At 49.5% G+C, this 13,631-nt stretch overlaps 1 protein-coding gene across 2 annotated transcripts in view; it reads left to right on the plus strand.

The window, feature by feature from the left end:
* The first annotated feature begins 580 nt into the window (after window positions 1–580).
* VASH2 (vasohibin 2) overlaps window positions 581–13,631 on the plus strand; it is a 41,914-nt gene continuing 28,863 nt past the window's right edge. Inside the window, exons 1-3 of one of the 2 annotated variants that reach the window (XM_026110619.2) lie at window positions 581–1,043; window positions 8,267–8,355; window positions 10,978–11,034. In XM_026110619.2, the coding sequence (XP_025966404.2) occupies window positions 756–1,043; window positions 8,267–8,355; window positions 10,978–11,034 (434 nt within the window). In that variant the 5' untranslated portion in view covers window positions 581–755. The remainder of the gene's footprint in view (window positions 1,044–8,266; window positions 8,356–10,977; window positions 11,035–13,631) is intronic. The other variant, XM_026110620.2, reaches the window with a different exon arrangement.

The following is a 13,631-nucleotide window of genomic DNA, read 5'->3' on the forward strand; positions in this document are numbered from 1 at the left end:
CACTTGCGAAGGGCCGGGGTGGGCCCTGCTCGCCACAAGGCAGAAAACCTGCAGGGGAAGGGGGGATCAGAGAGGCCCGAGCGGGGGGAAACCAGGGGGGCCCCGAGGGACGAGGCCGGCCCAGACCGGCCCCCGCGGCGCCCCTGCGGCGTCGTGGCCCGCCCGGCAGGGAGCGCCGCGGCGGCGGCGGCGGCAGCGCTGGCGGGGAGGGAGGGCGGTGTGCGCCGCTAGCCCCGCCCCTCTTTGTTGCGGCCGCCAATGGGGGCGCGGCGGGGCGCGGCGCCGCGGCATGGAGCGCTGCGGTTGGCGGCGGCGGCGGGCGTCGAGCGCGGTCGCGGCCAGGTGCGGGGGGACTGGCTGGGGCGGGGCCCGCGCTGAGCCGCGGCCGGGCGGGACGGGACGGGACGGGACGGGACGGGACGGGACGGGACGGGGCGCCCCTAGCCCGGCCCCGGGCGGGGAAGGGCCCCTTCTCCTAGTCCAGCCCTCCCGGTCCGCCACGCCCGTGCGCTCCGCAGCGCGGCCGCTGCCGCCGGCTGGCCCGGCCGGGGGCGATGGTGAGCGGCGCTGCCGGGGGGGCGTTCTGCGTTTGCCCCGGGGGCGTTGCCGGTAGCGGCCGTGGGGGCGGGCCGCGGGCGGGCGGCGGCGGCGCCGGGTGACCGCGCTGTCCCCGCCGCTGCCTGCCGGGCGCAGGCGGAGCCCCGCGCGGAGCCGGCCCCGCGGCGCCGCGGCGCGCCGGGGATGGCCGCGGGGCCATGACGGGCGCGGCGGACGGCGGCGGCGGCGGCGCCCCCGGGGGCCCGCGGCGGGCGGCGGGCGCCAAGGCGGTGGGCCGCTCGCGGAGCGCCCAGCCGCGGGCGGCGGGCGGCGGCGGCGGCTCGGAGGAGGAGGACCGGGACGGCGGGGTGCTCTTCCTCGTCAACAAGAGCGGCTTCCCCCTGGACGGGCAGACGTGGGAGCGCATGTGGGGGCACGTGGAGCGGGTGCACCCCGACGGCAGCGCCGTGGCGGCGGCCATACGCAGCGCCGCCCGCCTCGCCCGGGTGAGTCCCCGCCGCCCGCCGTGCGCGGCACCGCCAGCGCCCCGGCCCCGAGCCCCGGGCCACTGCCGGGACGGGAGGAGAGCTGAAGCGTGCTGCTTGCAAGCGCGTGAAACTGGGGGGGCTGCTGCTGTGGGGTGCTCGGGAGCTGGAGCCGGTATCCTGGGGATGAACAGGGAGCAGGAAAGAGGAGTAAAACTGCTTTATTTGTCTATTGAGGAGAGGAAAAAGCAGAAAAATATTTAATACCTAAGTTTTTTTTTTGATTAAGTGCTTTATCCAATTCAAAGCACATCCGCTCAGTTCTGCAGAACTCGAGCGTTTTCTAAAACACAGCCTCGCTTCTGAAACATCGTATGGGATTTAGAACTCAAACCTCTTGAGTAGATTGAAAGATTCCATTTCATTTCAGATATTTTCATCTTAATAGAATACATTATCAGCACAAGCTGCTGAATGGGTTTTTTTGACCTGAGTGTCTGTCTTTTTTTTTTTTTTTTCCCCAGCAAATAAAATACTCCTGTCTGCTGATATTCCAAGGCTTTTCACCGCTCTGCTTGGTGTCTGTGTCAGCTGCTGCAGTACTGATCACAGTGTCTTTAATTTGTCTGCTTTGGCAGGCTTCGAGCTTGATTCGCTCCTCCCAACACACTAGCATTAATCTGAAGTGATCGCTGAAGTTGGTGTATGATCATATTCCTTTTCTCGCTGGGGTGAGATGGTCTGGGTCATGTTTTCACACTTCAGGTTGTCACTGGAATATGTGCCTGTTCTTTTGCTTGGGTTAGAAAGGGTAAACTCTGTGCACAGAGTAGTAGACAGCGTATTGAGTAGGTCGTCTTGTGAAGGCACTTATCAAATAAGATGCAAGCTAAGAAGGATTTTTGTCTCTGTTCTGTAGTCTGTTTAGTTCACTGTAAATGCAAAAGGGGCATCTCTATCCTCTCTGCTCTTACCTCTTCCCATGTGTGGGAACCAGCCTTTGTTTGGATGAGGGAGCTGGTCCAGCTGAAGAATAATCATTTTTTGCTGGGGTTGCTTTCAGTTCCCTAATGTGGTTCTTCTCATACTTGCACAAGGTGGATATGAACTGTTGGGGGCAGGGAGAGGGCAGGATTTCTTTTTTCAGCAGCATTACCAGATTATGCTAGTTTGAACAGCCTTGAGATCTGCTTGGTATTACAAGAGAGCGATGCACGTGCTGGAGACTTGGTTTTCTTCCCTTGCTTTCCAGCTCCAAAGCATGTGACTTGCTTGCAATATTCGTGGTGACTGACAAAGCATCTGGTGAGAGAGATGGTTGTTGCTCAAATGCTAGCATGCTGCAGCCACCTGGTAATGTAGCTGAGTGCTGAGAAGAGCACTGCTGACTGTTGTCTTTTTCGGTGTTGAAGCACAAAGCTAACTCTGTGCTGCATGTCCTGGAGCTGGGTAGGAGGAATAATGTTTTGAAGTCTACTCTGTGAAGCCATTGGATGACTTCAGATTCTCTTCCTTCTTCAAAGGTTGAATGACTAATTTCTGATCAGTGGAAGTTGATGTAGAAGAATTGTACTGTGTTTTTCCAGCATTAGAAAGCAGCAAGCTCCCCATTGCAGAGGAATTAGCTTCTTTGAGGGCCCAAGGGCCCAGTTTCTCCTCTGACTGGTTAGCTGTTACTGGCTAAGCCTGAGGCCTGGCAGGTCATGGGGTAGTTTGAAGACTGCTTGGTCCTTATTAAAGCCAGCAAAGCTCAGTGGGGTGGGTGAATGGTAAGAGTAGCTTCGTTTCCTACAAAGTGGTGGTGGGTTGCTAAAGTGGTGATAGTCACTTCTGGCCCAGAGTAGAAATATGAGGGAAGAGTTATCCTTTAAATGAACGAACAGCTTTTTAACTGGCCCATATTTATGGTTATGCTGCACCCTGCAAATAGGTAGTAGTACCGGTCTGGAGCAGTGAGAGAAACTGCTAGCTTGTGCCTGTGTTTGAGAAGGTAGCTTTTAGTTTGTTTGCTTCGGTAGTTGGTAGAGGCCGAAAGGGTCACGTGTGCAGCTGCTCCGTTTTTGGTTATGATCTGTTCTTAATCCCTAGTGATGGGAGACGGTTTTCATCCCTCCCCCAGGAAGCTGCAATTGATTTCTGTAATCATCGTGGTATTAGTCCCAGCAATCACACATGCAGGGTAGTAAGTAGCTTCTTGATTTATCAGCAAGGTTGTCATTACTGGAACAAATGCAGATTGCAGGAATGTGGGGCTGCATCCCTCTTGCTCTGGAGTCTGTAGGCTGAAGACATGCAGCTTATGTGGAAACAAAGCTGTGTCCTCCCAGATAGCTGATCTGGCTGAGAGTGAGCAAATTTCAGAGTTGCTAAAGGGTCACTTCGTTGCATACCCCATCTTGGGATTTTGGCTTGAGCTCTGGGAGTGGTGGAGGTTCCCTGTTTAGAAGACCTGTGCAATCCTTTACCTAGCCTGTGGCCTTGGAGATGTTTGTAGATCTTTATGAATTAAATGTCACCAACTTTGAGGGCTCCAATGTGTCAGCTTCATTCATGCTACGTAACACAGAGTACTTGCAGGTTGAGCTAGCAGAAAATGGCTTTCTAGTTGTTAGATATGACACAGTGGAATTGTATGAGATGAGGTTCACACAGGAAGTCTGTGGTGAGCTAAGACCAGAGTAAGTCCAGCCATAGGATGGTCTCCAGCTCTAATAAAATGTTTAGATCTGCTTCTTGCACTGCAGTAGCTCTGCTGTCTCTGGAGTTGTCTCTGCTTAGGAATACTGACACAAGGTCAAGGTCTTTCAATCTGTCTGCTCTCTGAATTTCACTTGCTCTATAAATTCATGATCTGTAATGCTGTGTCTGCATTTCCTCTCAGCAGTTCTGTCATCCCGCTGCAAACTCTTGCCGACTGCACGCTGCTGTTTCGTGATGTGTACCAATGGCCAAGGGGCTCTAGTCTCATCGTGTTGGAGCTGTAACAGACAGCCTTGTGCTTTCTTTAGCTTGTAGGTATAAATTTTGCCGCACTAGTTCCTCATCTCTGCTGACTGGGTGCCCAGGATCCGTCCTCCTGCAGCTGAGCTTGGCTGCTAGTTGCAGTTGTGAATCGAGAGGAGGTGAGATCTGTGCAGCCCCTTAGTGGCCTGCTGTGGGGGCCTGCAGCTCACCCTTTGGCTGCGTGGTCTCCCCCTGCCCTTTTTGCTCGTGCTTTCAGAGCTCTTGGGCAGCTGATCAAGACGTGGATCTGTTTTTGTTTTTCCTCAGGGTTAGATTTGGCTGGTGCCTCCCTGAAGTCACTGTGGTGTGGTAGGGAGAATGGGAGGGGTGGTGGGATCAGAGCAGCCCCAATGCATGCTGAGGATCTAATGTTTGTGGAGCTGTACCCTAAATATTTGTGTAGCAGTAAATGTACTAGGCAATGTTAATCTAAAGTGTCGCAGCCTTGAGCGGTACTAGTTCACTGCCCTAAGCAAACCGTAGGGAATTGAGTCGCATCAGTGCTCTCAAGGACTCACTTGGACTACATGGGCCAACCTAATCACCCAGGCAATTTGGCGGGGCTGTTTCCAGGAATAAGTGATCCTAGGTGTTTTACCAGAGAAACTTATGAAGTAAGTGTGCAGATGGTATAGGCTGGCCTGTGGAGAGCTGCCTTGGTAATATTTCTAGGAGGGTTTGGGGGGAAAAAATAAGTTTTGTTTGGATGGAGTGTGAATGGCTCTGCACCATTTGGCTTCTCTGGCCTGGCTAGCTGTGCACTGCCGAGCATTCCCTACCTGGTGCCTCAATGAGGAGAGCAGTAAATTGCCCGGCACAAGAAGAGACCAGTGTTGTCAGTTCTTCCCCTGCAAACTGAAAATCTGAAGAAACTTGGGCCTCTTCGCTTGGCAGATCTGTTAAGGTAACTTTAACAAATAGATGATGGGATACGCTCAAGCCATTAGAAAGCCGTCATTCTGCTTACCCGAGCGTTCCCCGGTCAGCGGTGAGCTTATCCTCGAAGCCAGCCTTTGAGAGGAGCGGGGAAGCGAGTCACAGATGTGCGAAGGCGATAGTTTGTCGGGGCTCTGCGTGAAGGGGGACCCCTTCCTCCCTCTTATGTGCGCCAGCCGCAGCGTTTGGGCAGTGCCCGAGAGCAGCTAGCTTGCTCGGCCTTGGCGCTCTTCTCCATCTTGTTTGCTTTGCTCAGTGCTCCCTCCTGGCAGCTGGGTGGTCTCAGAGGGAGGTCTGGAAGAGCTGGCTGTCTCGTCATTAAGCCTGTGTACTCCAGCTAATCTCTCTGCAGTCTTTTGTAAGAGGCTTTCAGCCAGCAGCACTTTGCTGTGTGCGTTGCATCAAACAAGCTCGAAAATTTCTTTTATAGCTGCGAGGAGTTGGACCATACAAGGCTACAAATCCTTTTACTGCGTGACTGCCCAAAGGAGGGTTCGTCTAGCCTGTAGCACTGGCGGGAAGAGTGACTGCCGAGGAATCGTGGAGCAGGGCAGGGAGATGTCTGGTGCTGCTGGCGGTGCCCTCGGCCTCAGTGACCCACAGGCTGGAGAGGAGGCAGCCCCTGTGGGGCTGAGAGATGGAAATGGGGCAGAGCCTCAGCAGAGCCTGAGTCTGAGCTGTGCCCAGAGCCTTGCCCCTGCCAGCCTCCACAGGGCCACCTTCCCCTGAGCACTACCCCTCCTGCCTTCCTATCCTGTGCGCGGGGGACTGCTGCTGCAAAGTGAAGGTGAACCTTTAAATAGCAAACTGATAACTATCACGTCCTTCGCTGTGCCCAGTCCTTGAAGGTGTAGAGCAGCTCCTGGGACATGCTGAGTGCTTTCTGCTCCTGATGGAGTAGGTAAGAGCTGAAAGTACTCGAATCACGACCCCTGTACATTTCTAGGCTGGAGAGGGGCTCTGCGCTGTGGTTCAAGTCACGACTGTTTCTGGCTTGGATTTTCTGGCTTCAGTGTGTTCGAGGCAGACCTAATGTTCGGCACTCACATAACTGATTGTCTTGTTTGTGCTTGAAACTACCAGGCTGCCTCGAAGTGGAGCTTTCTAGAGTCACTTCGTCTGCATCTGAGATGACCTGCAAGCTCCTGAAGCTAGTTCAGTGATCCTGTTCCAACTCTGCTTCCTACACGTGTGAGAAATACTCGGAAACAAAAGATTTCAGAACCAGATGCTCAAGCCCAAACACAGCCCTCGTAGTGAGTGCGCCTGCAGCATGTCATAGTGAGGGCTGTGTCATGCAGTGATACGGTCCTTGAGGGATGCTGTCGCGCCCCACAGTTGAGCAAGCACGGGTCGATTTTGCGGAGGATTAGATAAGGATAATGAGTAATATCCTCCTAAAAGTTCTTCTGCAGCCCAGGTCTCCTGTTATTTTGGAGGGAGGGCGGTTCCCAGTGCTTTGGTGTGCTGTATGATGTATGTGTAATGCAGACACACAGATTTTTGCCATTAAAACAAGGGAATGTTTGTATCAGCGTAACAGCAACAGGAATAACTGTCTGGAAGGATCTGGTAAAACCTACCTTAACTCACTCTTTCAACTACTTGCTGTTTGTGAAGCTTGAGCCCCATCTGGTGTGTTAGTACAGCCCTTTCCCAGCACCAAGAATGACAGGTGAATGTTTATTTCACCCAAATCAGAGAGACTGAGGGTGGGGGGAGAGGAGGGAAATTGTGAAACTGAAAAATTACCTCTGAAGAGTTCATTTGTGGAAACAGCAATTAAGAAACAGTAATGGATCTTGCTAATAACCTCCACTTGTTACCACTGAAAACCCATGTGTGCAGAACTACTAGTTTTTCATCTCTCGTGGTGTTAGTGATGATGCGTGTCGGAGGCCCGGCCATCTGTCTCCATTTAAAATATTTTTCTGTATGCCAATAGTACAGGAGGGTCTGTCTGTTTTGTTTTCCCCTTCTCTGACACCTATTTACTGTCTGCCTGTAGTAGGTATCTAAAACATTGGGTTTGGATCTCCTTGGGATTATAGGTACTTAGTTCTCTGAAAGCAAAACCAAAACCCCTCACTGTTTGTGAGGTGGGATTCTGCACAGGAAAGTCTGTGTAATGGAGACAGCTCTACAGTATGCGAACTTGCTTTTTTGTCTTACCTGTAATGGTTGACTTAGTGACTTTAGAGCGGTGGTTTTCATTTCATAATCTGCAAATTGAAGCTTAGGGCTAGTTTATCCCCATTTCTGAAGGACTTTGGGAATAAGCTGTGGCTGCTTTGACAGAAAACAAAAGTGCTATAGTATTTGTAGCAGTAAATGTAGTAAGCTCACTGGGGTTAGATGGCCCATTGGTTTGCAAGCTCATGAGACCAAGTAGTACTGGCTACTGCTGTGGTATTCCTCCTGGGGCTTTGGTTTTATTGCTTCACCCCCAGCCATACTGCCTACTTTGACATATGCTGACCGTGTATTTTGCAGCCTTACCCCTAAAATAAGGGTGCTTACAGCAAGGCACTGCTCCTTCCTTGTGAGGTTGTATGCTAAGGAGCCACCTAGCTTTGAGGATTAAATATGGATTGAGGGCCAGGCTTAAGGTACTTAGGCATAAGCAGATGTCTTATGGGATTTTTGAAAAATCACATTGAGGTGCCAGCCTATATCTTTACATGTCTTAATATCATTAAATATCTGGGTCCCAGGTGATTGTCCAGCTGCCACATCATCCCTGGTTTGGCAGCCTTAGCTTGGGTTTGTGGCAGCCTGTTGTGGCTGGTGAGCATGCTGTTCATAGCAGCAGCTGAAAAATTATACTGTCCAAGACTCTTCTCTTCTTTTATCTCTTTCCTTCATAGCTGAGGAAACAAAAAATTAGAATTGAAATGAATTTTTGGGAGGGTGGAAGGGGGAGGATGACAAAGCCAGCACTGGGTGGGACTCTTCTCTTCTGAATTATTTTGTACTAGGGGAAAAAATACAAAGCATTTGGCTTCTGTGCTAGCTTGCCCGTCACACTAGGGTGATGTTCAAGGAACATCGGCAGCTGTGCTCCTCATGGAAGCTGTGGCCTGTCCTGCTCTCGTCATTCCAGTGGAAATCAGGCTAGCTCAGTGCACAGACAGCCCATATTGGAAGCGGGGTGATTTTGTCTGTTGCTCGAGTTCATGTGGGGTTTGAGCCATCTGTGCTGCTATGTTGTATTGCACTAAGCACATGCCTCTGCCCAAGAAAATCACTTACCTGCGCTTCTGGAGCTGTAACCGTCTAACCTCTTTATTTTTCTTTGTGTCCAGCCTTCAGTGCCACCAGTGCCAAACTACAAGCTCTCCATGTCTATCCCAGAATGGCTTCAGGCAATACAGACCTACATGAAGATGCTGCAGTATCCTTCTTGAGTGCATGGCCTCCAGAGAGACGGCTGCCTTGTGCCCAGCGTGGAGTTCAGCCGAAAGAATTAACGGGGGATTTACTGAAGCACTGATCGACCAGTTGCAAGGGCTGGGCTTTGTCCAGGAGTGAGAAGGCTCCTCTGTCAGCACAGCTAAAGCTTTGTGGTAGCATCTACAGCACTGAGCTTGTCACAGCAATCCTCTGTGCTGTGTAATTACCTTTAAATGATACTGAAGAGTTTAACTGAAGTGACATCTCTATTATTATAGAAATGTTCATTTTGAAGTTGGTTTATGAGGCTGTTATGATCAGATTGTGGTGCCTGGAGGAATATTATGGCATCTCCTCGTAAAGCAACTGAGGGAGAGCTACTGTTGTTGCAAGCCCTTTCTCCCTCTGCACTGGCGGTCCTTAAGGGCTCCCTGAGGACTGAACTTGCTGGTTATATTCCTAGCTTGCAAGGGATGCTTGGTAGGAGGGGCATAGTCAGCTATCCTGGCTCTGGAGTTGGGCAGTCTTGCCCGTAACACAGGGTGGATGAAACTGACTGGGGCTTTCCTTTTTTCCCCTCATTTTTGAGCCCCTTCTGAAGCACATAAGAAGCCTTGCACTCTCCATGAGAAAGCAAGAACAGTGGGAGGGAGGAGAGAGAGGTCTTGGAGGAGAGGCCTCCGTTCCACCCTGAGACTGAGCAGCCAGCCTCTGGGAGAAGCTGCGTGTTTGAAGAGGCAGAGCAGATAACAAGGGAGGTCTACTTTTAAATGTCCCAACTCATTTGAGAGTTTAATCAGAGCTGTGCCTTGTCTATCCAGCCTCCCCACTCCCTGCTGCCACAGCTGCATTGCTTCTCCAAGCTTAATACCAGAGTGCTTCCATTGCTTACAGGTAATGTCAAAGGAAATGATTTCTGGCTCAAATGCTGCACTGGCTGCTCTTCTGTTTACCTTTCTCTAAACTTTCCCTGCCTCCCTCCACTTTTTTTTAGGGGGGCTTGTAGGGGGGAGCAGTGGATGGAAGAATGAGCGAAGTCCTGGTCGGTATTAGGAAAAGATATGGGTGGCTGATGGAAGAGCATCCAAAAACTGCAGGAGCCTTTTGCTTGCCAGAGTGGTAGTTGGGATCAAAGTGCCAGCAGCTGACCCTGGGAAGAAGGCTGGAGCCAGCCTGCCCTGCAGATGGCTAGTGCTGGATGAGGCATTTCTCTGCTGCGTGTTGGCCACTCAGGAAGGACAAGAGGCTTGCTGCTCAGCTTGTTCATCATGGGGAGGAGTGGTGTGCTGGAGACCCTGTCCTGTGGAGCTTAAATTCATTTCTTTCACAGGGGTCTTGAAACCCTGTACTCTGGTAGGCAGTAGAAACAGGAGTAGAAACAAGCCTTAGACATTGGTTTTAGATCTGTATTCAAAAGGCTTCAAAGTCTGGGGTTGGGGAACAGGGTCTTGGTTTCCTTTGAGGGCTGAAAGAGGCTATATATTTTGTTCAGAGCGCTCTGTGAAGGGGCCTCATGAACTAAGCTTCAGAGGCAGGCAAGAAGGAAGATGTTATTTCTGGAGAAATCTGAAGTCCAGTTGAGGTCATTTCTGAACATCCAGGTGCCTGCTATGATTTGGAGGTTTATTTAGGCCGTAGCTATACAGTCAGCAGCTGTGCTATTTATGCCTTGCTAGGCACCCTTTGCCTCTGCAGAGTTGCCCACTTCTGCCCTGGTACTGCCACCTCAATTCTGCTAGCATAAATGTTACCATGGCTGTGCTGGGAACTGATTCAGCTGGAAAAGTAACCCAGCAAAAGTAAGTGCATGGGCTTGACCCCCTCCCCCCCAACTTTTTCCTAGTGGATCTGTTCTCTGGTCTGGTTTACTGCGTTGCTACTTGAACAGCTATGCTTGCAGAGCAGGGAGGAGGCTGCTTGTGCTAATGCTGCTGCTGTGTGTTAGCTTGTACTCCTAGTCAAGTGGTGCTGACGTTTGGTTGATGGGTTGTCTGTCCTCTGGCATCCTTTGTGATGAACTTTTCACCTGTGCTTGTATCATTAACTGATGCCCTTGTGTTGCACTAGTTATTTACATTTTAAGGGCATTGTATTTTTTTAGAGAATGATTTATAGTTCCTAGATGTAAATGGATGCATCTGCTGTGCTGTTGGTCTATGTGTCTGACTGAGTTTAAAATTAATAAAGAAAGCAAGTTCTTTCAAATGATGAATGATGTTGATTGGTTTGGGTAGACTATAAATGCTTTCTCTTGCCTGAAGAGGAGACTTTTTTAAAACTCTGGCGTAACCAAATAGAGAATGGGACTTAGTTATGAATTCTCTTTTCCTCTGTCGAATGCCAAGCTGAATTAGTGTTAGTATGTTATAATTAGTATTAGACTAATGACCCTTTTTGCCTGACTTTCCACCTAATGCTGGTTGGTTTGTTTTTTTTTTAATGTAAAGGCAAAACACATAACTTTGTTTCACATGCTAGTGTTTCATCTCTATGGTGAGAATTAATAGCTTTTACTGCTTGTTTTATTTTTCAGTAGGAAATCAGAACTGAAATTCACCTTTTGAGCTTTATTTTATTGTCTGACTGTTTCTTACGTTGCTTTCCCTTAACAGATAAAATTCAGATACAATCACACAGGAACTCAGTTCTTTGAGATTAGAAAAACCAGGCCTCTAAGTGGGTAAGTGTCTCTAGAAGTGGTCTAGTGTCCTATGTCCCAGATAAACAGTGAAGGCAGTCAGCTGGCATGAAGCAAGGTAGCGCTATGGCATGGGAGGGCTGTCTCACCCATGCCACAGGCTGCCTTGGCAAGGCCAAACTGTACGTATTACTGCCTTTGCAAGGAGGGTCCCTTCCTGCTGCCAGGTGGCAAATGGACCCACTGAAAGCCAGCAAGTGGAAGAGCTGGTCACCGTCAGCAACCCCGTGGGAACACCTGCATAGCTGCAGGCCAGAGCTGAACATACATCGTTGGAAAAACTGTCTCTGCCTGTTGGTGTTTGGTTGGGAGCACCAGGGTGTTTTTATGGAAACTGTGTAAGTGCTGATGCTCTAGTTGTGGTATAATGCCCTTTGCTGATGATAGGAAGAGATCAACTGTGCAAAATGCTACAGGGGTTTTGGTCTTGTCTTGGGCTCAGTCCTTTCCCCTGGAGGATCATGATGAATCATTTAAGGCTGTGGCCTTGCTTCTCTTGCTGCTCATCTTGCCGCTTCTTCCACGTGGTTGATTCATGCTTTGGTTGACAATGAAATGTGCAATACAAGTATGAATGCGTGTGAAGGGAGCCTGGCACCAGAGTTGGGATCCCTTGCATGTAAGAACTGCATCATAATTATGACAGCACTTTAACAGGACCCAGTAACTTAGCAGATTAGGGCAGAAAGTGATGCTGACAACATCATGCTTTCATTTAGGGGGATATTTAGATAAGCAGAGTGTAATTACTCCTGTGGTTTGTGCTGTCTCTCTTTCTCCCCAGCTGTCTGTTGTTAATCTAATGGTCTGTCACTGTAAATTCCAGTTCCCATCACAGCTCTAGACTTCAGGTTTTCACCTTGCTGACAGCAGTCTTTCACACTCCTTTTCTTTATGTAGTTTTCACTGACTGCCGGGTGGAACTTTTTTAGAAGAAATCTCGTGCTTTGAATGATGGATGGGTTTATAGAAGCTTAAAGCAATTTTCAGGCTGGTCACTCATTTTTAAATTTTTTCCCATTACCCTTTTCCAAGGAAACGGAGGATGAAAATGGATTTTGTTCAGAATTCACAGCTTGAAAGGTTCACATTCTCCTGAGCTTGGTAAAGGTCTGGCTTAAGAGGACTGTACTTCTTCCTCAAAGTGAACTGATGTAATGCTTACCTCTAGAGATGCACCTGTGCCTTTGGATCCTCTTCTAAGTGGTCACATTTCCCCTGTTTACCTGCCTTAGTATTTGTAGCTTGGGAACTCTTATTTGACTTCTCTCCTTGTTGTGTTCCTGTAGGGACTTCTCTGAGTGACTGCATGTGGTGATGTGACTTCTGGAGAGTTACTGAGAGTGCACTTGAAAATGGTCTAATGTCTAGTGGCTGTGCTGGCAGTGTCAGGTACAGTTGCCTCCACCTGGCGTATGTTGGACATGCACAGCATTAAATCCATTATTTTTTTCCTGTGCTTGTTTGCTCCTTGGCCTAGTGGATCAGAAGTTACCAGGAGTGCTAAAAGCAGTGAAGCTGTTAAGAGCGTACTTAAATCTGTTATACTGCAATAGGGCTGGAGAGCTTATGCTGCCCGTTATCCCCAGCTGTGAAACGGAATACCACAGGTCTCTCTGTAGGTTCTTAAAGGCCTTCCTATATCATCTTGGGTCTGAGCTGAGATATATGGCTGTCTGTTTGCACCAGCTGAGGATATTTCCTTATGCAGTTGTTCTTGGTGATTTTTTTCCTCCCCCTGCTAGTCCATTTTTCATCAGAGTTTAAGAAACACCCACACCTGCAACTTTTTTTTTTCTTCTCCTGGGAGGTGTCCTGTTTTGCAAGAAATCTGAACTGTGTCTTTGAGCCACTTTGTTCTGTGCTGGCACCTGGCATAAGAACCATAAGCTGGAGGAGTTTGTCTGGAAGATGTTTTATAACTTCTAGCACAATAACAACAGGCTTCTTGTGCTGAGACAACAAGGGTTACTGCTGACAAATCTGCTGTGGTGTGTGAATGGCCGTGCATGCTGCTGAGCAATAAGCAATATATGGGGCGGGAGAAGAGTGAAACGAGAGCACTGTTCCAGCATCCTCAGCAAACCTCACTGTAGTCTAGGAGAGAAGTGCGCTGGGAGCAAGAATGCCAGAGCTCCTCCAAATGCTGCCAAGAGCCTCTGTCATTTGTTGCTCTTGTTACTAGCCAAGGCCTTGATCCCAGCCTAGGGAACAGTGCAGGAAGAGTGTAGGATTTCTCACTCTTGCTGGTTGAATAACACAGCAGTGCACCTACATGACCAAGTTTGTGTTAGCAAGTCAATCCAGCAAGATGCTGAGTGCCTTCAGTTTCTCCTGACTCTTGGCAGTGGAGGTTGTTCCAAGATCCTCGGTTTATTGATATTAAACATATTGCTTATTTGGTATTATAAAGGCTTGGAGCTAATGAAAGTGTTACAGTATCTTTGCTCTTTTGAAGAAAGGCAGCCAATGTCTGGACACAAACAAGTTGGGTTCTAGATGGAAATTGAATATTCATAAATTCATGTGAAAGTGTCCTAAAACAGCTGGGGCATATTAATGAGCATTTCTATTATGGA

The sequence above is a fragment of the Dromaius novaehollandiae genome, chromosome 3 (assembly GCF_036370855.1).
Source record: "Dromaius novaehollandiae isolate bDroNov1 chromosome 3, bDroNov1.hap1, whole genome shotgun sequence".
Classification (NCBI taxonomy): domain Eukaryota; kingdom Metazoa; phylum Chordata; class Aves; order Casuariiformes; family Dromaiidae; genus Dromaius; species Dromaius novaehollandiae.